This window comes from Ambystoma mexicanum, chromosome 3q (assembly GCF_040938575.1).
Source record: "Ambystoma mexicanum isolate Mex_15411 chromosome 3q, UKY_AmexF1_1, whole genome shotgun sequence".
NCBI lineage: Eukaryota > Metazoa > Chordata > Amphibia > Caudata > Ambystomatidae > Ambystoma > Ambystoma mexicanum.
In genome coordinates this window covers 855,403,793-855,429,363 of record NC_090926.1, presented here as the reverse complement: position 1 = coordinate 855,429,363, position 25,571 = coordinate 855,403,793, and the positions used below count along the sequence as shown (strand labels likewise).

The 25,571-nt window shown below is 46.9% G+C and overlaps 1 protein-coding gene across 2 annotated transcripts in view; it reads left to right on the top strand.

The window, feature by feature from the left end:
• The first annotated feature begins 3,684 nt into the window (after positions 1 to 3,684).
• The window catches only part of COIL (coilin), a 205,017-nt gene continuing 183,130 nt past the window's right edge, over positions 3,685 to 25,571 (top strand). Inside the window, exons 1-2 of one of the 2 annotated variants that reach the window (XM_069654949.1) lie at positions 3,685 to 4,010; positions 16,197 to 17,358. In XM_069654949.1, the coding sequence (XP_069511050.1) occupies positions 3,760 to 4,010; positions 16,197 to 17,358 (1,413 nt within the window). In that variant the 5' untranslated portion in view covers positions 3,685 to 3,759. The remainder of the gene's footprint in view (positions 4,011 to 16,196; positions 17,359 to 25,571) is intronic. The other variant, XM_069654948.1, reaches the window with a different exon arrangement.

Below are 25,571 nucleotides of genomic sequence, written 5' to 3'. Positions count from 1 at the left end.
CCCTCATGGAGCTTATGGAAGAAATGGTGTTTACAGCGCTATTAATGTTCTGCCATATTTCTCCGGAACATCATTACAGGTCTAGTTCATTTCCAACATGATGGCCGCTTCTCCCTATACATCTCTCTGGTGTCGGTCGTACCGCGCGTTGCAACCCTGCTCTTGGATCTTTGGGGTAAAATGCTGTTTTCAATAGTGCGTATCCTTCGCCCTTTCTCCCCTACCTTGGCTACTTCTCTCGATTTTGCTTTGCTCTGGTTCTTCCTACCCTTTTGTACGTTCCTGATTCCTTCCTGGTACTCTGTTGCTTTGAACTGCTTGCTGCCTTCCTCGCTTCCTTACTTTCTGTCTCTGCTGAGATTTCACTGTACTACCTTACAGGACTCCCTGTCCTTTTGCTTTTGTGCTAGTACCAATTACTCTACGTGGTGCTCATCTCCTGACTACCCAATTGTCTTGGCTACTAAGGGATTCAAGGACTTATCATTCTCCCGACTGGACATTGCTATTTGCCAGAACTTCAGCCGCTCTCTACTTTATCATCTTGCTTCGGACTGAAGGGTTTTTTGGTGCCATTTGGCTTTTTCCCTTCTTTTGGTCTTTTCGGGTGGTAGTCTTGTGCCTTTGCTGCATAAACGGTTGGAATAGTAGCTTCCCCCCGAGAACGTCTTTATCTCTACAAGGACAGGCGATCCTCCAGAAAGAAAGGAATGCCTCCACCACAGGAAGAATCACTGAGTCTGTCCAGCAACGAAGACTCAGGTCAGGAGGACCCTTCCATTGTTGACACTTTGTTTCTAGGGTCTGAATTTTTTGTTGAGCATTGTACTTGGGACTCATTTAACGGTCTGGTTTCCTGTCTAACTGACCTACCATCTGAGGTAGCCACAAATGTGGCCCATATACACCTGATACCAGAAGAACATAATCGTTACGGTTCATGGCCCGGTGCTTCCCCGCAGGACAAAAGTACACACTTATCCTGCTGCCCATAATCTATTTAAGAGGCCTGGTGCCCTTTTTTTGCCACAAACAAGATTTTCAGCTCTGTTCCACAGGCAATGGAAATGGCTGTGGAAACGGGCTGTTCCCGTGGCTGCTGCTTCCTGCATCATATCAGGACTACGATTCCCATCTCCCCTGCATCGTCTCCCTGATGCCTCCAATGGGAACCCAGAGCCTCACTTTGGGTCACACAAAACACCATGAAGGACGCGTAATGCTGCTTCCAATTGAAGTTACTTCTGGCATTTTTTTCTGTGAAGTTCCGTCTTCGTTCTGCTTTGAATCCAACTCACTGTGTACCAGACCTCTTGCCTGTTTACACGGACTGCCTCTGATTACATTTTTTCTACGTTGTTGCTGCCTAACTCTCCTCGTGTACCGGACCTCTTGCCTGCTTACACGGACTCCCTCTGAATATGTTTTTGCTACATTTGACACTCACTGTGTACCGGACCTCTTGTCTGCTTACACGGACTGCCTCTAAATACATTTTTGCTACGTTTGTTGCTGTCTGACTCTCCCCGTGTACCAGACCTCTTACCTACTTCCACTGTCTGTTTTCTTGATTACGCCTTACTCGGAGCACTCCACAGCAAGTATTATTCTGCTCTTTTGTGTTGCCATTACCCAATCTCTCTACTCCTGCATAGTTGAACGTGTTGTCTGCATTGTTCTACAATTGACACTCCTGCTTGTGAACCATTCTCTACGCTACACCAGTTTTCTGGAGCACTCCCATATGTACCTGCACCTGGGGATGCTTTGCAGTAACGTGCACCACCCCGACCTTAGTGCGCTCCTCGTTCCATCGGGGTAGCTCCTGTACTAACCTTCCCCCTTTGTTATTTTATCCCAGTCGTTGTGGTACAATGTTGTTCTTCTTACCTTCTCCGAACAACACGGTAAGAACTCACATACTATCATTGGATTCTTTTTCCCTTCTTTGTATATTGGTTGTTCTTTACTCCCATCCAATAGACAGTTAGTTAACCGTCCTTTCTTCTCTAGGATAACTAGGGCAGGGATTCTTAGAGGAAGATCAAGCCACCATAGTTCAGGTATATCTCAGTCCTATCCAGTTGTACTCAGCGACTGCCTTCACCTAAAGTAGTAAACAGTGTTTATTCCTTTACAGCTGGTGGTCGTAGCGGTGCGTGCTCCCGCTCTTTTAAGTGATTGGCCTCACTTGATTGTCTATCTAGATCAGTCTGGGGACATATCACTGAAAAGAGTTCTATCCCTCAATAAAGTGGAGGCCCTGGTTTAGGTCTAACTAGGGCACTGCAATCAAGTCAGGTTCGGGTCTCTGCGGGATTACCAGGCATTCCATCCGGTGAGTGACAGAATTGGAAGCCATGGAAGGTGCGGACCCCTTGACCACGCTGACACAGTTGGTGGCCGATCTCCGAGCTGATACGATCGATGCAACGATTCAATGCATCATAGGATGGATTCCTTGCAAGAGATGGCAAGCTCCCGCCCTTCGGGGGCCGATTCCTCTGGGGCAACGGCCTCCGGTTCCGGCTCATCCTTCCCAGGCCGTGACCAAACACAAGTCCTCATGGTCACCCAGTTTCCGTTAGAACCACCTAAATGCTTCTCCGGAGACCCAAAACAATACCAGACTTTCATTAATCAGTGCAAATTGCACTTTTTGTGCCGCCCCACGGCATTTCCTAATTCTACCACCAAAGTTGCATTTGTGCTCTTTCTTTTGGGGGGCACGGCTGCAGCATGTGCAAATCCGTTGTTGGAGACAACCAGCTATATGCTGTATGACTGTGCTGCACTCATCACAGCAATGAATAGGGTATTCTACACCCGTTACAAGTCTCAGGCGACCGACTCGGAATTCTTGAGTCTTGGACAAGGTTCCTCCTCATTGTTCTCTTATCTAACCTGCTTCAAACAACTTGCTGCTAAGAATCACTGGCTGGAGGAGAGAAAGTCAGCAGTGTTTTACAAAGGATTCTCCAACGAGCTTAAAGACACTCTGGCAACCGTTCCTGTGGTCCCCACTGCCTATGGTGAACTCCTAGATTTGGTTTTACAGATCACCGCTCATAGAGCTGAATGCAAATGGGGAAAAAACATGTACAACCGGTACTGCCTGCACTGGTGAAGAAGAGCAAGACACACAGGCACAGGCGGCCGTCTGCACTCCTCACGGTCACCAAAGACCACAGAGAAGTCACATAAAACTCCAAAGACTCATTGAAGTGATGGGATAACAGCTGTACATTCAAAAGGAGGGAGATGTCAGATTCTGCCAACAACCTCAGAATACAACTCCTCCACATCTTTATGTGGGAAGGTCGCTGTTGCGAGCCTATCCCAGGGAAGTGACGGGAACTTGGGAGGGGGCGGGTCAGGGAACGCCGCGGGCAGTTAGTATGTAGATGGGAAATAAAGAAGACGTGTAAACTGAGACCTGCTGACCCTGTTTTATTCCAATGCCTGGTGGATTAACTGCCGACTCTACAAAGTTGGCATGTATATCGTCGCTCTCTATTCTTTAATCATCCGCTAGCTTTAACAGTGGGATGCATTTGTTATATGAATTCAATAAAGCATGTTGAAAACCATAGGGTTTCTCAAGTCTTTTTTCTATGCCCATGATTTATTCCTTGTCCTTCGTTTATCGCACTGTGCAGCCTCTGAAGAGGTGGTGTCAAAGTGTTTGTCCCTTTTCTGTGTCTATGAATGTGCTGATACTGACGAGTCTGAGGTTGTGGAAACCAAGCATAGAGAAGCATGTCTGTTCCAGGTGTTGGTTCACTGCGGCTCCGGCTCTTTTTTGATTATCCACCGCCCCACACGCCAGAAAGCTGCCAGTGTTGGTTACTGCTGGACCTGAGCAGATGCCGCGTGGTTACCGACTTGGGCAGCCTGATCCGCAGCAGGTTCGGCTTCAGTGCCCAAACGCGGCTCAGCCTGTTCTTGGATGAATGCCTTCTGCCCCCGTGTGAATCTATCGGAGTAGTGCGCGACAACGACTGCATTAGGTAACGCACTAGCGATGGATGTGCGGGTGGTGCACTGTGGGGGCCTTTTCTTGATTGAAAAAGTGGGGGGATGCACAGCTTTGAGTGCCTGTGAACTAGGAGATACCAAACCGTGTTTTATGATTTCACCAGCTCCCTAATTGTTATAAAAGCATTGATGGGGATGCGAGGTAGGTTGTCAAAAACATTGCTCTGCCTTGCCTCTTCCTCTCGCATGCTTACTTGTGATGCATCAGCCTCCATGACAGAAACCTCCTTCCAATCTTTTCCTCTGCTAACTCCGCCGCCTCAAAGAGTATAAATAGTCCCAGATCCGTAATGTACCAGTTATAAACAGTCCTGGAAATGGAAAAAAAATATGCTGTACGAACCCTTTCCTCCTTTGGTGACCACAAGCCAGATGCAACACAGTGGGCCTCATTACGAGGTTGGCACCAACCCTGTCACCCCTTACTGCTGCCTGATATCCTGGTCAAAAGCACGACTCTATGGGAATGGGTACATGGAAGCACTGGCACTGTTGCTAAGGGTGCTGGTGCTTCTGTGACAATCATGCCAGTAGGGGCCTTGACTCCCAGCAGGTCGCCTGCTGGGGGATCCATGCCCACCATCCGGCCTTCTCGTGGTATGACTGTCCGAAAAAGGTGCCAGTATTTCCGGACCGCCATACGTGGAATGAGGCCCAGTATCTCTTATAGAACCCAATACTGGTGATTTGCATAAAAGCAAAGGGGAAAATGGGAATATATGAATGTCTACAATTTTAAAAGAAACCCTTTTAATGCGAATAATGGAAGTAAGACTCTGCTGTTTTGCTTAATTGCAATACTCACCCTAACAAAGTTGTCTGTAAATTGAAGGATATATATATATATATATATATATATATATATATATATATATATACACACACCAGTTTGGACAGGTACAACACTGTATGTGTCTGTGTTAGGAAAGATTTCCATTTATGGGTAGTTTTTCCCTCCAGTTGTGAACTCTTCCCCCTCCCCCAACTTTTTGCATTGTCTGACCATCCTAGCCTGGGTTTTGCCAGTGGAGCCCAGGCTGGGCTTTTGCTCATTTTGTTATGGGGAAACTGACATGCCCTTAATACTGAGACTTTGTTTCCCTTAGTCTTTCACCTTGTTGCTATTTCTTAGCAACACTTTATCAGTGCACAATTTACCTTCCAGTACAGTGTGCTGTGGTCTCTTTTGCATTTTTAAGGCCCTAGACGCCCTCAAAGGATTTTTGGTGAATGCACAAGTGTGTCCAGGACAGAGCTGTGGCAGCTGTTACTTTTAAAGCATTTTTGACTCTTTTCTATGATCCAAACCGCGTTTGGCCCAGCACAGTGGCCAGTACCTAAAATGGCCATGTCACAAGGTCCTTTGTCCTGTCCTTTGGCCATTTTGTTCCTTTGCCTTCCCCAGGTCGAGCAGACCCGGGAAATTCATTATTTGCTCATGCAAACCCCCGCACAAACGGAAGCTTTCGCCGGCTTCTGCATTCCTTGTGTGTGTGCCTCCAAGATGTGGTCTAGTGCTGTCTAGTTCCAATACACATTCTGGTGTGCTGGGATGTCTGGGACCACCTTGGTCTGTGATTGGTCCATGTCTAGGATGGCTGAATGTCTAGGATGGCTGAATGTGAGCAGATCTTATTGGTTTCCTTTATTTTTTGGCGCGAAGGAGATTTTGGATAAGAGAAGACACCTTAAACCCAGGCTGTTCTTCTGAGTTCACACCACACTCAGTAAACTGTGGAACCGCTGGATGGTTTGGACTCCTGACACTGCTGTTGTCCTGTCGGAGCCCCTGTTTCGCATCGGTCACAGAAGTCCTGCAAGGGCGCTTCGACCCGTTGTTGTAGTGAAAACAACAACTCTCTGCACCTCCTGCTTAACCTGCAAACAATCCTGGTCAGAAGTGTTCCTTGACGGCCCAGTGAACTGACCAGCTCGCGTGGGACCTTTGCCTTGGAGCCGCTGCCGTCTCGAGTTTTGCCTTTGGAGACTGTAAGCTCTGGATATAAGGCACTCTCCCGCTGAGTTTCGTACACCTGGCATTCCTAGGTCTGGAATTAGGCGAGTTCGCCTGAACCCAAGCATACGTGGTCACTGTGTTGCCCCGCTGTGGTGACAAACTTCGTGGGTACCTTGCTGCTGTGCTGCCCTGTGCCCTAAGACAAGCTGCAGTGGAACTAGCCCGATTGCTTCATCAGAAGCAGAGAAATCGCCACGGACTGAGGGCCCGGAACACAGCCCCTGAAAGCCGCAGAGACGTGCAACTGCAGGATTCGAACCTGCGAATGAACTGGACTTGACTGGCAAAGTTTGGTCCGCCGAGGGTCGGTATGTACTTGCGTCCCTTCCCGGTGGTCCCTGGCACATCCATAGACTTTTACGCACAAGTCTCCCCTGAGGGCCACTCTCCTTTGTCAAGGTAGCCTGTGCTACCAAGCTATTCCCAATTCTTGGAGTTCGCTCTCCCCTCTTGTGGAGACCCTCCTTGAATAGTGGGACCTTATTTTTCACCACCTCACCTGAATGCAACAGGTGAAATTGTCTCTGACTCCAATCTGGGACCTGCCCTTCATCCTGTCTTTCTAATATCTCCACCCCCCCCAAGTCCTCTGTTTGACCTCTCCTGCTGATAGCGCTCAAGCATCTGACTATGAAGGCCATCTATTTGGCAAAGAACACTTTAGCCAGGAGGATTGGTGAATTCTGAGCACTTCTTTCCGTTCTTCCTTACCTGCTGCGTTCTCCTAAAGTAGTCCCTTTGTGTGACTCACCCTTCAGGCGTAAGATGGTCTCTATCTTTATCTTCTAGCAGCTATCCCACCAGAGATGTTGCAGGGTAAGAGGGCCCTGTTGCCCTCTCTGCATGTCTACTGTCATCCTGGCCTACCTTGAGTGTATGGCTCAGTCCTGCTCATCGAACCGTCTGGCGTTTGGGTATCAAGTAATATCCCGACCAATAATATCGTCATATATATGGTCGTCGGGAACGGCCATAGGCGATCTTATTAGTGGGGATAATTGTTGGGGTAAATGGGAGCGGGGGTTGCAGCAGTGTCCACCGCTCCTTTTTAAAATAATATAGGGGTTTGCAGGGGTGTCCACCTGCAGGTTCAATGGGTTAATATTGCCGCAAAAATACGACACCTTTCTTGTATGGGGATATTAACACATGCAACCTTTTTGGGGTGTCAACAAGGGTCGCAAGCTGGCTGAAAGACAGTCTTGTGGGCCTACGCTCTTTCGTTTGCACATATAAAGAATAACCTGGTGAGATCTATCTGAGGGATGGCAGTCTTCTGCACTGAGGCCAGAGGTGCCTCACATTTGGACAGCTGTAGGACAGTCTGTTGAATATTGCATGATGTGCCTTTGAACTGACAGATTAGAAACCAAGGCAAGCTATATACACCTGGAACCTATGCACAATAATCTCAATTGACAAGAGAGATTTTCACATGTACGTTCGTGCCTATTGGTGGTAACATATTTTACACACACATCATGTCCACATTTGATTGTGAGTTAAAACACTCTTTTGCGTTTAAAATATATTTTCTATATGCAAACTGCACAGAGCACGAAAGGGCTTGTTTATATCTTGGATTGCTTATTTACGTAGTACACTGTTGAAACATTACTCGTCTTCATGGCAAGGTGTGTGTGTGCTGAGCTAGTTGTGACAGAATGCCATTTGTAAGGGTGGTACAGTCTGAGCTTTTAAGCTCTGCTTCTAAAGTTCACTCTCCTAATGCTCGATGCATGCACCTTCTTGTGATGGTGTACTGACCTACCTAAATCTCCCCCCCCCCCCACCCAACTGCTTTGCAGGGGTATCATGGTGGGTTCAAAGGTCACATGTGCATTTCTAAACGCAGCTGCTGAAACATATTTTCAACAGGCAGTGGCAGCTTTGTAACTTTTTTGGTCGACATTTCCACCCCCGCCTCTAAATGAGTTCAACCAGCAACCGCCACCCAGAGAAGACCGCACTGCGGGAAGGATTGGGGTGGAAAAAGAATTGAGCGAGTAGGACCCGTCCCCCTCCTCCTGCCCTGAGCCCCCTCCCCAACACACAGTTGTGGCAAAATCCCATCTGTTGGATGCCACTTCAAGGCAGTCTTAAAAAAAAAAAAAAAGCCAGTCATTGTTTTGGAGTGGCTTTCAATGGACTGTATACTCGCAAAGAACCCTGTAAGCACCTCTAGTTCAAAATATCATAATTGTGTTCCCGCAGATGTCTGGTGGCAGATGGTTCAAAAATAAATCTAAGCCATGTATGGTTTTAAAATGGTGACTACTGGGGTTAGACGATCCTACCGCAGCAAGCATTTAATGTCATGTGATCGCCTGGTGGACAGTGACTTATGCATGAGATTGCCTTGTGTGTAATGAGTTCACACTCTTTAATTCCTCTGTGAAGGCTGGTCACCTTCTCCAGACACCACAGGAACACTCCTTGGGTTTGAACTGAGTACTAGGGATTCAAAGACAGTCCAGCCATTACAATGGCCACATCTCACCAGGGTGCTGATTAATGCAGTTCTTTTGACGTAGGCAGATGCAGGAAGGGGTGAAGTTAGAGTAGCCCAGCAGAGTGCTTCAGTCAATTGAGGGGGGGTCTCTTCTTCTTGGCTGTTGCCCGGACAACCAACCTTCCTGTCACCCTCCCCTCCTACAGACCGTGCACTCTGGGTATGACAGCACAAGGCAAAAGTCGCTTGTCACAGAATTGTTATTCCAATGGGCCACCACTTCACGTTTCAGTCCAAATGATCAAGGACATATTACAGCAGCCAGAGATGGAAGAACGCTGTTCTGGGATGCATTTCTAAGATGGACATTTTTGCAAATCGAATATTATCAAAATAGGATACGAATCGCGCAGTGAGGTCCAGAAACAAATAATTACATGAATGACACCCACTACTAAGGATTGCCTAGCAAGAAAATTGGAGTAATTTGGATGGGGTCTGAGAGGATGAGCTTTCACCCTGTATAACTCAGATCAGAACAACAATGATACACAGAAGCCCTGGAGGCCAGTTCATTGAATAAGCTAGATTGGGGCAGATTCTGGAGGACCCAGCTGATTTACAAGATGGCTTACCTGGGAAAAAAGAAAGCAAGTGGCTAATTTGATGCATGGGCCAGGACCTTAGTTCTGCCTATAGGCTAACCTGTTTTAAAATTTGCTGCAATCGTTTCGAAGCAAGCTAAAGTTAAAAAAAGCAGAACTGTTTTCAGATGACCACTTTCACACGCTTTCCCCGTGATAAGGTACGTTTGGTCATAGGCCCAAAATATTCCAAATTCAAATTTCTTTGCTGTTTTGTGGGTTGAAATCAATTTTTCCATCATCTATTAATAATAATTGTGAGCAACCTGACAGTATTCTCCCCCTACACCTTTGGGATCTTCCATTCAGGTGGCCAGGGAAGGGCCATTGCTTTTGGATCCAGACCCTGGGGGTGGACAAGTGAGGGAGAATCACCTGAGTGGAGGGTCATGAGGGACTGGGCAGAGGATACCCAAGGGCGAGACATGATATCCCCTCCACCCCCAATTCCCAATAATATCACAACCCACTCTCCCTCAGCCTTTATGGGGTGTTTACAATCTGACCCCCCCCCCACCCATTTCTAGCAAATACTGAGACGAGGAGGATGCAACTAGTATCAGAGAAGGTTACCCATAGAAACAAGATGGGGAAGAAACAAGATGGGGGTGGGGGGAGGAAGTAAGGCAAACCTACTATAGAAAGAACACAAGTTGTCCCACTAATAGTTGGGCAGGGTCAGACATTTTGATAATGACCACTCCCACCTGACTCTACTTGACTGTTTGTTCAACTATGAAAGGTTTGGTTTGTCACAGAGGAGAGAGCGAGCTGGGGATATTGTGGATAGCCTAGCTGCTCTAAGTAAATTACGTGTACTCATAAATGCATATACTATGTATTGAATGACGTAATATATGTTTTGTGCCCACCTCCACTACCGTTGCTTCTTACTATGTACTTGCTTCCAAGAATTGTAACTTGAGGTTTTCAACTGTAACTTAACCTGTAAACATGTAAGAAATGCACCCAGATGCCCCTGGGTACGGTGCGCAATATAAATAAACAAAATACAAATAGTTCAGATCAGAGAACATCAGGAACTGCAGCATGGAGAACGGCTTGCCAAGATGCTGGCCTAGTGTTTTGTGAGGGGTTGCAGCTCGGCTTGGGAACCGTGCCTCCAATGAGCCAGAGCACAGCAGCCTGCATCCTGCTGTTGGTGTCCGGCGAGGTGCTAGTTCCCTTGGGACTGGTGCCTGTCCCAAGGGTATTTGAGGGGCAGGTGGGGTGCCCTGACCTCGACCCTGTGTATCTAGAGTGACCGCTCATCAACACAACGCTGTCCGATGAGTTTCATGTCCGGTGGAGTATGCGGTTGATTAGAGCAGAGTGTGAGAAAGACAGTTTGTAAAAGCAGCGCAGCATGGAAAAGTGAGAGGAAGCTTATAAAGCGGCACATAGCGGAAAGCGACAGGAAGCTTAAGGGGAAAGCAGAAAGAAGGTAAAGGTGCTAGCTGCGCAGAGTGAAAGTTAAAACCTTTTTTGAAGAGTGTAAAGTGTGCAGCAGCATGGGAAGGAAAGTGTGCACGTTAACCAGGTGCAAGTGTGCACGTTAAAGGAACGTGTGCAAGAGGCACAATATCGATAGAACAAAGCGGAGGAAGGTGCAAGGGTGCACGAGAAAGTAAGAGACGCAGGAAAGCAAGAAAGGGGTGCAGGAAGCACCTGAAGTTAAGGTAAGAGCAAGAAATAAAGAGAGGCGATACCGATCAGAGTGGTCACGCCTAGGAGAAGCAAAGAATCTGGCGGTTTCGAAGGTAAAGTCTTTGATTCTACCCCACACGTGCAATGTGTATGAAGGAACACAATATAAAAGGAAAGGTATATCCTGACCACTGAACTTGTGTGTGAATCCAAGAGGGGCCTGAGCTTGGGGAAGGGACACCTTGAGGGGCCTAACAAAGTGGAATACCTATTATTTTGTGATGGCTGAACTTGTGTTTGAATCCAAGAGTGGAATATTTATTGGTTTTGATGCTAAAGGAGTTGAAGCTTGTGGAAGGGAAAACCGAGGAGCTTGGTAAGGAACTGTGTGTTTCTTTTTGGTTGTGTTGTGGAACGTGGTAGAGCTAAAGCTTGGGGAAGGGAATCCTAAGGAACGTAAGACATTTGAAAGTGTAAGTCTGCGACAAGAATTATGGAGAAGGTCTGATGAACATCCCTTTGTTGATCTACTTTTTGTGAAGCTGACCACCCCACACCTGGTCAGAATTTCACCTGAAACCAACCTTGGATTGAACCACTTTTTCCTTTTTGAAGATTTTCTAACACATTTTTGTAAAGGGTGAGGGCAAGCATAGGTTTAGACACAGACAGACTCTTGTCGGCGGCCTTTATAAACATCAGTTAAGGGAACCATCCCTTTAGAGTTAGAGCCAGCTAGGCATTACACCAACCCAAGAGCCTTAGTAAATTAAGGTTTTGAAACTATTGTGCTGGTGAAACACTGACTGCGTTATGATACCGAATCGCAGCACAGCTCATAAGACTCTGCTACCTGTTCAGTTTCCCTGGTCAGGATAAGTGGATCCATCAAAGCACAGTGGACAGACGTGAGGCATCCTTGCAGAGTCCTTAAAATGCTGAAACTGTATTCCCTCCCCACCCCTCCATGGTTTTAGAGTGATTTGAGGTTGTTCTTAAACTGCCCTTGGAAGCAAGGGACTTTTGACAGATGCAATGCTCTTTACCCTTCCTTTTAATGGGCTATTCAGGGGTTGGCACGTATAATTTAATCTGTTCCCTGCCAAGCCAATCTTAGCAGCACTTGATTGTGAATAGGATTTACTGTACCACAATGGCCACCTGCACACATTGCTGATTGGTTGTAGGTGGCTTTAACGTTTTAGAAGTGAATAGAAGGGTAGGATGTTGGTAATCCATGCAACTATTTTATTGCTCATGTTAAAACCAGCTCATGTGTATCGGGCATTGCCTAGCAGTCAGCAGCTACATTGGGGAACCAGATACGAGTACGTACCTTACCGCAAGTGCATGTTTTGTGCACACCAATAATATATGGACTACCAAAGACCCAAACTTTTTTGGGATTTGTAGTCTATTCGCTTTGTTGTTTATATTATGTTGGTCAGTTAAAATTGCTGCTCGAAGTAAAGTTTGGAGGAAGCATGATCCTTTGCCTCTTTCTTTAATAGAATTATGCCTTCCTATTAGTGTTGAAATTCTGAATTGTGCACACAAAGGTCATGATCATTGTTTCCTAAAAGCTCTAGTGTACTCTAAAGTCATACCACAACAAATCTGCTGTTCAGTAGTAGGACTACCGGGTGCACAGGGGCTGTGGGTTCTCTTGTAGTAAGCATAGATATCCAACTCTGCAGAGCCTTGCGTTGGGTACCATATTATTCTATGTTCCAAAACCTCCCAAAGCCCCAAGTGCGTATTTAGAGGCTCTGACGCATGGGCAACCCGAGCATGTGTTTTCATAATGATCGTCTCTGTGCCTGATCATGGTTCTTCGGTCTGCTCTTCCATGGCGTCTCAGGGGGGGGGATAGCTCGGGGGCAATGCGCTCGTCATGGAAAAAAGACCACGCGGAGCAATACAGGTTCGATTTCCCAAGGACCGCGCTTGGAAACGTCTGGGTTTTAAGCACATTATAAATATCCAATTACAATGGCTGGAATTGCTTGACTAGTTATTAAAGGTGTACTGTACGTTGAATCATTTATGGCTCCATCTTTCTCCTCTGGAAGATATCTGGCTGCTATACTTCATGAGGTGGGAGTGGGAGAACAGGACGTGGGTACTTTATTGCCCTGACAGAACAGGAAGAGTTTGGGTAAATCATGGGTTATATTCCATGGCAGGAAGGGAGGAATAGGATTATTTAAAAAAAGAAAATAATAATAATTTTGGACTAAGGATACAAGTGTCTTGGGGAAGTCATAGTGGCTTTATGAATGAGTTAGGACTGTGACAAGGAAGGTCTAGGTGTTATGAAGATTACTGGTAAGTAGGCAGGACATCACATGGAGGGGTTGAAGTGCTATGTGCAAGTGACCAGCAACAGTACATTTATCTGGATCCAAGGTGTTGGCAAGGAGGAACAGTTCATTTTCTACTTTTGAGATCACCCCTGGCTTAGAGTGATAAGAGAAAGGGGTGCCCATCACAGCAGTCATGGGTCCCTAAATCGCCCAGGACACAGCCCCGGAGGCTTTGATGCATCTTGCCCACTGGTTATTTGCTGAATAAGGTTCATGGGCAACCTGCTACTGACAGCACTTCTGTACTACAGGGACAGGAATATTGCCATATATTGTATAGGTTGGAAGTTGCTGTAGTAGGTATATTTTGGACAGTCCCAGTTTCAAACTCAAAACTGGTCAGTAAGGAGGACAAGTAAACTGGAGGGAAAGCCCTATCTATTGGGAAGGTCAGGTTAAGGGCATCGAAAATGCTGTTATACAAACAAGGAACTGGCCTCATCCCATCAAAAATATTTATCTTATTACACACACTGTTTTTTCCGTGTGGTGCTCTACGAACATAAGGCTTAAGACTAGTACGCCTATGAAACAATGAATGTTGAACCCAAATACTCTGGATATCTAATTTGATATCTCAGGCTACCCCAAAGCATCGGGTGTTGCTACCTTGGAGCAAAAGACAATATATAAAGAAAATGACTGTAATAGCTTAGTGGCTGTTTATTAATTGTACAGTTGTTGTCTAGCAAATAGACATGATCCCCCAAAGGAGCATTTACAAAAAAAATGGTACTTTCAAAAGCAGAAACCATGATCATTAAAGTGCACAGTGAATTGCATCGAATAGTGTGGAACATACACTCTGGTATTTGGCAAGAAATAAACATTTTCAAACAAAAACCATCCACAAGATGTGTAGCTGGATACACAGTCTATATAATGAGTTAAAAAGACAAAGTGAAGTGAAGGAAACAACAAAAAGCAAAACCCCAACACGTCCTGGTGGTGTGTGATAGGGCAAAGCAACCAAATGCGACCCCCCCCCACCAGAGTCTGGTGTATTAGTGGCCACGGCCAAAGAACCAAATGTCAAGTCCTAGGGTTTGGAGCCCAGGGCATACATGGTTCCAAACCAATGCCGGAGGTCAGGTCCTCCTGATAACTTGGAGGATCAGCTGATGGGAGTTTATCAAGAGACCAATCCTAGGTCAACGTCGGTGGTTATATTCCTGCTGATTTTGAAAAATGGGCCGTATATCCAATAAGACGTTTCGGCGGGCAGTGAAGGCTATCTTCATCTGGACCTGCGGATGTCGCTCTACGTGGGGAAACAGAGCAAAGAAAAGAAATCAGAAGAGGGGAGAGGGTAAGAACAAATCACCCCCAGCATCCCACCAATCTGTACATGCCTAACAATGGTAGAACACGTGAAGCACTAGTAGTAAAAAGGGGAGGGTTTAAAAAGGAAAGAGACATGAAGCTGGAGAGGTTGCCAAAAGGAGAGAACATTTGGCACCTGTAGGCTGGCACTACCCACCTGAACGGAGAAGAGGGGGGGTGTAGAGAAGAGGCTCCGATGATCAGTAGCAGAGGGCCCGTGCAAAATGTGCACAGGTACTGTGTGGAACCGTAGTTGCAAGAAGCAGGTTCCTCCGTAGGGGCCCGAAGCCAGTAGAGCAGAGGGTGAGTAGAAACCCGATGTGTCAAAACTGGAAGGCCTCTCCAGCTTCATGTCTCTTTCCTTTTCGAACCCTCCCCTTTTTACTACTAGTGCTTCACGTGTTCTACCATTGTTAGGCATGTACAGATTGGTGGGATGCTGGGGGTGATTTGTTCCTGCTACTGGCAGTGAAGGTAGACTTCACTGCCCGCCGAAACGTCTTATTGGACACATAATCGCTATACGGCCCATTTTTCAAAATCAGCAGGAATATAACCACCGACGTTGACCTAGGATTTGTCTCTTGATAAACTCCCATCAGCTGATCCTCCAAGTTATCAGGAGGACCTGACCTCCGGCATTGGTTTGGAACCATGTATGCCCTGGGCTCCAAACCCTAGGACTTGACATTTGGTTCTTTGGCTAATACACCAGACTCTGGTGGGGGTCGCATTTGGTTGCTTTGCCCTATCACACACAACCAGGACGTGTTGGGGTTTTGCTTTTTGTTGTTTCCTTCTCTTCACTTTGTCTTTTTAACTCATTATATAGACTGTGTATCCAGCTACACATCTTGTGGATGGTTCTTGTTTGAAAATGTTTATTTCTTGCCAAATACCAGAGTGTATGTTCCACACTATTCGATGCAATTCACTGTGCACTTTAATGGTCATGGTTTCTGCTTTTGAAAGTACAATTTTTTTTTTTTGTAAATGCTCCTTTGGGAGATCATGTCTATTTGCTAGACAACAACTGTACAAATAATAAACAGCCACTAAGCTATTACAGTAATTTTCTTTATATATTGTTTTTTGCTCCAAGGCAGCAACACCCGATGCTTCGGGGTAGCCTGAGATATCAAATTAATTAGATATCCAGAGTATTTGGGTTCAACATTCATTGTTTTATAGGCGAATTAGCTGTAAGCCTTATGTTCGTAGAGCACCACACGGAAAAAACAGTGTGTAATAAGATACATATTTTTGATGGGATGAGGCCAGTTCCTTGTTTGTATAACAGTAAGGAGGACAGGCATTTTTTAGTAATATAGTTTGGTTCTGTATACTTGACTTTTGTAAACAGTTATGCTCCCTCATTAACTTGTTTGTCGAAACACGGCATACTCCCACCAAGTAATGGGGCAATGCAGGGGTGTTGGTAGGTCTGGAAAAGATCAGGGGCTACGCTAATGTCAGGGCTAGCTTGCGTTTTGGTTGTAGCACCTGAACATCTATCTGGTGCTACAACCAAAAGACCTGGGCCTATAGCCCCCTCAGCCCACACCCACCTAGCAACGCCTTTTGGGCAATGGAGGAGCAAATGGTAACCCATAGATTCAAGTGATTTTTACCATGTTCTTTTTCTAGTTCTGGGACATAATATAACATAACTCTTTTTTTTATAAATATTTTGTTTTTATACTTAACAGAGTTAAACTAGAAGAAGTATGTAACCCAGAGGATGTTCACGAGGCTGAAGATGAGGTCCCCTATTCCTCCAAGAAAGCCAGTAAAAGATCTAGGCATAACTATGAAAATGAAGAAGAACCACACCCAAAGAAGAAAAAGAAGAAACCAAAGTTTGAAACTTCGATGCCCAATCTTCTGCACTTAGAAAACGGGAAATTACAGAAAAAAACGAAGAAAAGCAGCACAAAACCAGATAGACATCTGGATTCCAGCTCTGAAGACAGGGATATTAGTGTTGGACAGACAACAAAATTAAAGAAGAAAAGGAAAAAGAGACTCAAAGAGACAGAGTTGGAAAACCAGAACACAGAGGTGAAAAATGTTCCTATTGCTAAAGGCAAGAAAGCTTTAGAAGCATCTATGTGCTTAGAAAAAAGTAGTACCTCCAAAAAGGTTGCTATGGAAACAATCAAAGAGTCTAAGAGAGCATCTGAAAGTGATTCTTCCAGCTCATCGGACAAAGACAGTAAAACAAAACAGCCGACAAGCAGATCTTCAGTAGCCATCAAAAAGAAGGTTGAGCCCAACCAGAGTGCCGGCTCCACCACCACAGGTAATGTTACAAATGATCTTGTAGCTTCAACAAAAGGACTTGACATCACCCCTGCAGTTAGTAAAACAGTGGATCCTTCATCTTCTAGCACAGACTCTGATAAATCCAATAAAGATGTGGCTAAAGGCACACTCGGCAAGATATGCACTGAAATTACTAATCCCTCTACAGTAGAGAAAATGCCATTACAACCTCAAAAAAAGAATGGGTCCGAGTCCTCGGAGAGTTCGGACAGCTCTGATTCAGACAGTTTTGTTATTAAAAAAAGTAATGTAGGACCTTTGACTAGTGGTGAACAAGTATTTGTTGGAAATGGTATTAAACAAACCACTCCTGTTTTATGTGGTCCCTCTCCAAACGCAAGAGGCGCAGGGAGGGGCATAGCTAGGGGATGTGGAAGGGGAGAAGATGCCTTTTTTTGGAGGGGTCACAGAGGGCGAGGATTCCGTGGGAGAGTGAAGGGTCGTGGACGAGGAGATGCCAATCACGTCCATTTTGATTACAGCAATGACAATCTGAAACAACAGCAGTTAAATCACAGTGTTACAAACCGGTCTATCGTAATTCAGGTAAGAGTATTGCTTGCACTTAATTTAAGGTTAGAAAGAAATTGTTCTCGTCTCGTTTTCTGTACATTTTTGGGGTTTTGTTTCTGGAACAAGAATTTTGCACCAGTTGTGATTTGCTGTATGAAACATTTGTCTTGAGCCGGTTTCCAGTCTCTTTTCTTGCCTCATAGCATGAACTACAGCAGGAGCTATATTAAAATTCATTGAAAAAACCTTAATTAAGGTGCAGTTAAGTTGCGCAAATTTAACGCAACAAAACCCTTGAAGTTCAGCAGATGTGGGAAGCAATGACCAGCTTAACCCGGTGTGCTCCCATTGATGCCCCCACATAATGCTGTGTCCCCCATAATGCCATTTTGTATGTCATTGTGAATCCCTTCTCTTACAATATGTGTTTTCATGGGCTTTGCAATGGCAACACAGCAGTTTTTTTCAGTGAATTTCAAGGGTTTTGTTATTGTTTTACGGGCCACCTGCCAGGTCCTTTTGCCGTGCCCACTGTATATTTTAAAATGCTACCAGACCACTAGCATGACCCCTTTACATGTTCTCCCAATATATTTCTTTTGGACTCACTAAATGGCCAAGGACCACTATACATGTCTTTCAGGCCCACTAGCCAGGACCTTCGGCAGTGCATACTTTCCACATTGCACCACTTGTATTGTTGCCCCAATAGGTTTTCGTTGGGGGCCCTCGTGCCATGGCCTTCATCCATGGCCAGTGGTCACAACCATTGGCTGTGTTCACTTTCCATATTGAAACTGTTTGGTAAACGTAACCTAGTATTCAAATTGTTTTAACTCTCCTCATTTAATAAAAAAGCCTTTTACCTTTTCTGCTGCAAAGCACTCTGGTTATGACCTCCTGCATACAGGAGATTGTTGGCGGGGACCCAGGATTGGTTAATTAAGGTAGGCTTAGCCTACACCAATCGCTGTGGCACATTTGGCTTGAGGGCTGAGCCCCTTTTTTGGGCCGATCATCTGAAGCCTTTGCAAGGAGTAACACGAAGAACTCATTTGGACCCTGACTATTCTATTTTAAAGTGTTTTTACTTACAGTGTACATGAACAGTTTGCTTCATTATTAACCATCATTGTCATGTTTGAATATAAAGGTAAGTTAAGAACAACAAATAACTTTATAACAACAACAATTAGTCTTTATTGCTAGCTTCACTCGTGGGGGTACTCGCCACTCCATTTAAAGGAGGCCTTGACACACAGGGTGAGACCGAGGTTGTTGGGAGCCAGAGGGTGACTATTCGGGCTTCCCCCGTTACAGTAGTCCTGCTTTCAGCGAGTTCCAGATATCTCCAGTATGGGCGCAGTTCATTCATGGGGGTTTATCGTCTTATGGGTGAAACATGTTCCAATTTAGTGTTTTCCAGGCTTCGTATGCAGGTCACGTCTCCTGTTTTAGCCACCCCTTTACCCCATACGTCATTTCTGCCTCAGTCCAGTGTTTCAACTCGCTGTACCATCTGGCGTATTGCGGGCCCCCGTGCTTTTTTCACCCCATTGCTAGGGACCTTTTGGCCAGCACACATACCATGTCCATAAACTTAATTACATGTCTGATCTTGCTTATTCTTGGGTAGGCTCCCAGAAGGCACTCCTTCAGCATCTATTCAAACCGAGCCACCCCAGCCTTTCCGCAGACTTGTCCTATTTTCGACCAAAAGCATTGTCTTCGAACATCCCCAGAACATATGCATCATTCCCGCTCCCTCCGCCCGCACCAGGGACACGGTGGGTTTGTGTTGCTACTAAATTTGGCTACTCTGCTCAGTGTCATATAGGTCCTGTGCAGGACATTTAGTTTGATCAATCTAAATCGGGTGTTTCTCGACACTTCTCGGGGGTACAGTAGGATCCTTTCCCATTCCTTCGCTGTTATGCCGGTTCCACCTCCCACCACTGCTTCAGCTTATTTCTTTTGGGGTTGGGTCTGTCTGCCAGCAGACTATATATCTTGGACACTGGCTTCCATCCATCGCTCAAATTGTGGAGTAGGGTTAGTATTTGGTCTGTCTCCCGCTCCTCCGGCCATTCTTTCCACTTCCTCTTTGCTACCTTCCTAATCTTATTATACCATAGGAACTGACCGGTGGGCAGTCCCTCTTTCTCATCCATGGATTCGAATTCCCTGAAAACGCCCTCCTCCTATGGGTTCCCCCAGGTGTAAATGCTGTACCTTTCCCATTGCCTTACAGTTGCCAGATCCGCTCCAAATGCACAGACATCAAATGCAATCGGGGTCTTGGGTGAGTAGGGATGCTCGCGTCCCATCAGTTTCAGGGCCTTGCCCCAAACTCTCCTGCCTAGTCGTACAATCATTAGGGTGTTGCCCTCATGCCCCAGCGTGACCCACAGTGTTAAATTTAGTCACACAGGCGCTATCAGTTGCCTTATCCGTTTAGTCCGAGGTGGCCTCATCTGCCAGCCACTTGGCCACGAAGCTGAGTTGTGCTGCCAAATAATCTCTTTCTAAATCTGACAGTTGGACCCCGCCCTCCTTGAACGGCAGCGTAAGAGTAGTGAGAGATGACTGTGTCTGACGGGACACCAAAGTAACTCTCTCAGCAGCTTTTCCAGTAGCCAAAAGAAAGTGGCCGAAATGTAGCATTGAACATTATGGAAGAAGTATAGGAACCTCGGTAGGACTACCATTTTGATAATGGCTACCCTGCCCATCACTGATGGCGGGAGTCTAGACCAGAACCTCGTGGACTATTTGAGCCGTTGCCCCAGTGTGTTAGCTCAGGAGGTGTGCCAGACATTCACACCCAGATACCTGAACGAATGCAGCTTCCACCAGAGTCCAACCTTCGGGAGGTCCCCTTCTGATTTCTTTGCCAGCCCCACCAATGGGAATATGCAGGATTTCTCCCTGTTAAATGAGATCCCTGACACACACGCGAAGTTCCCCAGCATTTCTAAAATCACTGGTACATTAAGGTGAGGGTCCCTTAAGTACAGCAGTATGTCATCTGCATATAAGGACACAATATGGTACACTCCTCCTACTCTGATGCCTGCATCAACCCATCGCTCCCAGGGGTCTTGCTAGTGCTTAATGATTTGATCGCATCACTTATGTCCTCTGCCGTTAAACTCCCCATCCAATATTTCCTGTTGGGTGCCATCAAGTAAAGGTAGGCCTATTTCCTCTAACGTGTCCAGTATATCGCCCTAGTGTGTTAGCGTGTCGTGGCGGTACAGTTGGGAGTAAAATTTGCTGAAAGCGTCATTAATTGACGATTGCGAAGTGTGCACCGAGCCTGACTCATCTTTGATTTCTGTGATCCGATGTTTCGGGTGTTCTCTCTTGCACAGCCACAACAGCAGCCTGCTAGGTTTGTCCCCTTCCGAGTGTGTCCCAGTGGTTTTTGTAATATAGCCGAACTTTGCTAGTCTAGCCCAGGCGCTTTGGCAACTGTCCCTGACTGCTGCTAGTTCCGATTCTGCGTCTCTCTGGTTTTCTGGGCGCAAGCCTCCATCAGTCTTATCCTCCCTTCTCTGGCCTCCAATTCATTTCTCAATGATTTTCTAATGCCCCCCAGGCGCTGGCAATGACTTCCCCGCTAACCACGACCTTCAGTGCTTCCTAGATTGTGCCCCAACTTTCCACACGTCCCACATTGTTGTTTTTATACTCCACCATTCTGCTCCGGAGACCTTCCCTGAAGGCACCATCTGTCAGGGCATCCGTTGGCATGCGCCACAGTGGTATGGGTGGCCTGGGGCCCTGCATCTTCCATTCCATGAGTAACGGTGAGTAATCTGATATAGATCAGCCCAAATATGTTTCTGATTCCACTTGGGACAAGTGTGTTTGATCTACTAGTAGATAATCAATTCTAGTGTATAGCCCGTGGCGTGGCGAGAAATAAGAAAATTCTCTGCTCTCTGGGTGGAACTCCCTACACACCTCGGCCAGGTCTATGTTCCCTATCACTTTGTTGAGCGACGACGGAATCGTCCTCACCCCCTGTGCCAGCGGGCTAGACCTGTCGAGGGTAAGATCAGACACAGTTAAAACCCCCCCCCTCCCCCAGATAAAGAGGCAGTTGTGGTAGGGGGCTAGCTTCACGCTCAGCTTGGTCAGGTATGCTGAGGTCCCACAGTTCGGAAGGTGGGCGTTAACTATGCAGATCTCTAGCTGCTTTATGCTTCCCTCAGTGTCCACCTCCTTAGTTAATAGTCGGAAAGGCACTGTGTCACTAAACCATGTGTACACAACCCGTGCGTATTTAGAATATGCCGCTCCAAAGCCCTATCTTTGCCAGTGCCCTGCCACTTTATTGTTGCTGTCAGTTGTGAGGTGGGTCTCCTGCAGCAGAGCTATGGAGACGCGCTTCCTTTTCAGGAAGGCTTTGATCCTGTTCCTTTGCATGTAGGTGCCCATCGCTCTGACATTCCATGTCAGCACTTTTGTATCAGCCGCCATTGGTGCATAGCGCAACCCAGTTTTGCTCCCGCCAGGGCACCCCTCCTCTTCCCCTCTGATCTTTGCCCCCTTCATTTCCCCATGTGGTGCTCCTCAAGTGTTCCGGCGCTGAGGTGGCACGCATGCCGGCCCTGTGCTCTCAAAATGTCCCACGTTTGATGCAACTCCCCTGCTGCCAGCTTGGTTTCGGTCTCGGGCCAGGTTGTGTGTAGAGCTGGTGTTGCTTCGTCCATGCTTTGCTCCAACGTCCGTGCCCTCGTTGCAGCACCCTGCGGTGGTCCCCCACTCTCCCCGATGTGAGTTTCATGTTCGCCCCCTTTCTTGAGCCATCAGGGGGGTGTGCCTCAATTGTGCAAACTTTGTATGGCTACTTCACTCCCCCGCCCACCTCTCCGCCCAGTGTGGAGCTCTCACGCCGGGTGCGCCCGTCTTGTATCCGGCCCGTTGAACCTCTGCCAAGGCTCCAGCCCCTCTAACTCACGGCGCGCTCCATCGCTGCTCGATGTTCTGGGTCTCTGCCGTTGCCGGATGGACTGCAGACCGGAGAGGGTGAGAGACCGCCTACTCCCGATGTCCGCAACGCAGTTCGGTGCGCAACGCTGTCCCTCCCCCACTACACTGTTAGGCAGCAGGTGTATCTGCCATCTTGCTGCCGGAGGGGTGGTTGTTTGAGAGCCTAAAGTAACAGCGTCCAAGTTCTGATTTTCTTTTCTTTCCGGTTTTCGTGCGGTTATTATCAGAACCGTTTCCACTATGCATAAATGACAATGAAAATGCAAATTACTCTTGCAGCTGGTAAGTTGGAGGATCAATTCAAGGATCTGGACGGGAGCTCTGCTCAGACACCTCACTCCATGAGCCCAGGCCACACCCCCCTTGGACCCTGGCTATAGGTACAGTCTGCCTTACAGCTTCAGCCAGTGAAGGATGGCCCGGATTTCCAAAGAGGGGAGCAAGATACCTCTCCCTATCTTCCAGGGAACAGAGGGAGACTCCAGAGGACACGCCAGCAGCCTCCGAACCGGTACCCAGCCAGCAAACCGTGTGCCCTGCTAGGCTCTGCAGCAAGTTTCCTAGGTGGGAAGTGCCAGAGAGTCTCTGAACCAAACCAAGGACAAGGCCGTGGCTTGCAACTCTCGCCTCAGCTTTGGGACGTCTGCCTTAAAGGATGAGATGAACCCAGTGAAGAAGCTAGGAGGAGTGCATCGACTAGCATTTACCAGCGTACTCCTTAAAGGACATATTTGAGCCAGTTGAGCCCCTCGAGTTGCAACCGACTGCACTGCTGACTGTTACGCTGCAGTCGCTCACGCCGTCCGAGACACCTCGACCCGTGCTTCAGACCTGCCAACCAGCACTGAGACAGTGATTTCCTGACCTCGAGCAGCCGTGTAGGCCATTCTGCAGCCGTCCATCCATCCATCCATCCATCCAGCCTCCCTCGCCGAGGTGCCTGCCGCCCGATACCCGCAGCTGTCTCCCGTCTTCAACTGTAGCAGAAGCTTCAAAGCACCCTGAATCCGACTTGAACCTGTCGAGCACCAAGGTTTTCTACAAGCACGAGGTACATTGTGGTTCTGTCCCCCTGGTCCTGCTCTGAAGGCCCCTAGTGACATTTCACGACCCATTGGTCCCTTTGTTCTGAGACCAAGTATCCTTGAAGTATTGTGATTTAAATTACTTTACTGATTACCCTCCTGTCAGTATCCAGAGTGCATCCCCTTTCCTTCTTTAAACTGTCTGCGCTCTTCATTCCTTTACAGGTGGGGTTGGATTTTGTAGTGTGATAGAACTGTCCGTTGTGATAATAATAGTCGATATTTTCTTATACAACCTTGACTGGACAGTCCCTTTTATCATTGGGTAATAATTGTTTCGCTGTGTTGCAACTAACCAACGATCCACGACCTTGCGGGGATAAGCCTGCCTTTCTGACCACGCTACCAAAATTGGACAGGAGGTTAATAATTTGCTTGTTTTTCCAATCTATTCAGATGCCTTCTGGTGTACTAGAGGTGTGGGCTGATTGATGGTTTAGAAACCGATATTCATCTCTGGACCACTGCTACCCCAGAAGTTGATTCGTCACAAGCTGGCAGCTACAGAAGACTTTATTTGCTGCCTGGGGACCCAGTTTGAAATCCAGTTGAAAGATGGTTTTGAAGATCCTGCTGAAGGCTATATCTCAGACACTGTTCAAGACCAGATTTAGAAAGCAATTTAAGAGCCTATCGAAAGCTGTATCTCTGACAAAGGGAGAATCTAGTCCAAGGCGACTACCTGAAGAACTTGTTCAGAACTACAACCATTAACCAGGAGAAATTGATACATGTTGGCGGCCCTCGGGTGTAGGATGAGACTATTGTATCCTAACAAAAACCATAAGCAAGGGGAATAGATATTTGCTGAAAGTAGTATGTCTTAAGGGTTTTTCAACTAACCCCGATGGTAATCCCCCCCCCCCCCCCCCCCCCTCCCTTCATCGCCCCCTCGGCCAACATCTATGCCTGACAAGTACCCTAAGAAACCACATGCTATACTGTGGAGCAGGCACTATTGGGATATTTAGTTTTGGAACTCTGGGGAAAGAGGAGTATTCCCATAGTTGTGACTGACCGACAGTTAAAACATCCTGACACTTGTATTAAAGCGTTTGTTGCTAGGAAAGGTTTTTCTTTTAGCAACCGTCCTTCCGTTGCTCTATGGAACCCCAAACTGTTTCCCTTTTGATATGCAGTTGGGATACTTTTATGTCACCCTAGTCTTTTACACTTGGGATTTTTTGTTACTTTTATATGTGCCTATAGATAAGCTGGTGGCAGCAGATATATTTTTAAAATGTGTGCATTATTTGCAGTGTGCACATTCGCATTTACTGTGTGTGGCTACTAAACGGGACTAATGCCATAAAATGGCAAGCCACGAGATTGTTGATTATTACCATATAAACGAATGCACTTGCCTGAGAGAGCCCCAGTTTTCGCAGGCTAGTGTTGCATTTGTGTGTATGTGGCACAGGAAGAGGGTGGGGTCTGTCTGGTCCCACGCCACATCCGTTGTGCCTGCACGTCTGGGTGTGGGGCATGAGTCAAACCCACAGTGGTCACTGATTGGACCACTGCTTGCTGTTTGAATGGTGCAGATCCTTCCCATTGGTGGGCTTGGACTTGCTTCCAGGTAGGGTTTTGGATAAGAAGACTCCTACAGCCATTTCTTCAGATCGGGATTCGATCGAAGAAGCCTGTGTAGAAGAACAGCCAACTGAAGATATGAAGACTTGTGAAAGGCCCAGTGTTCCTTTCAGCTCCTGGTGAAGTCCTTCGAAGGCCCTTTGTAGCGCTCAACCCCTGGACTGTTGGGACCACCTAGTCAACATGTTCTGAAGGATCCAGCCATCATGAGTCTTCAGAGGTGTCCCTGCACCACCCTGTGGACTGACGGGCTCGCCAGTGGGCTTCCTCACTTAAACCGTCGCCATTCCACGTTTGCAGCCGGAACTTTCGTGGTTGCCAGCCTGTGTGGTAAATCGCATTCCTACCAAATTTCAGCCTCCCAGCTTCAACGGATCCTGCTCTGGAAGGTCTTCAACCGAGACTGAAAGGATGCCTACTGTCTGTGTACGGTGACTGTCATTGGAATCCCCCCACCCCCTCCGTCTCCCATTCGTTGCTGGAACTCTACTTAAACCCCGACTAGTGTTTCATCGGTGCCTTCTGCATTTCTCCATCGCCAAGGGTTGCACTCTGCTCCAGACGAGA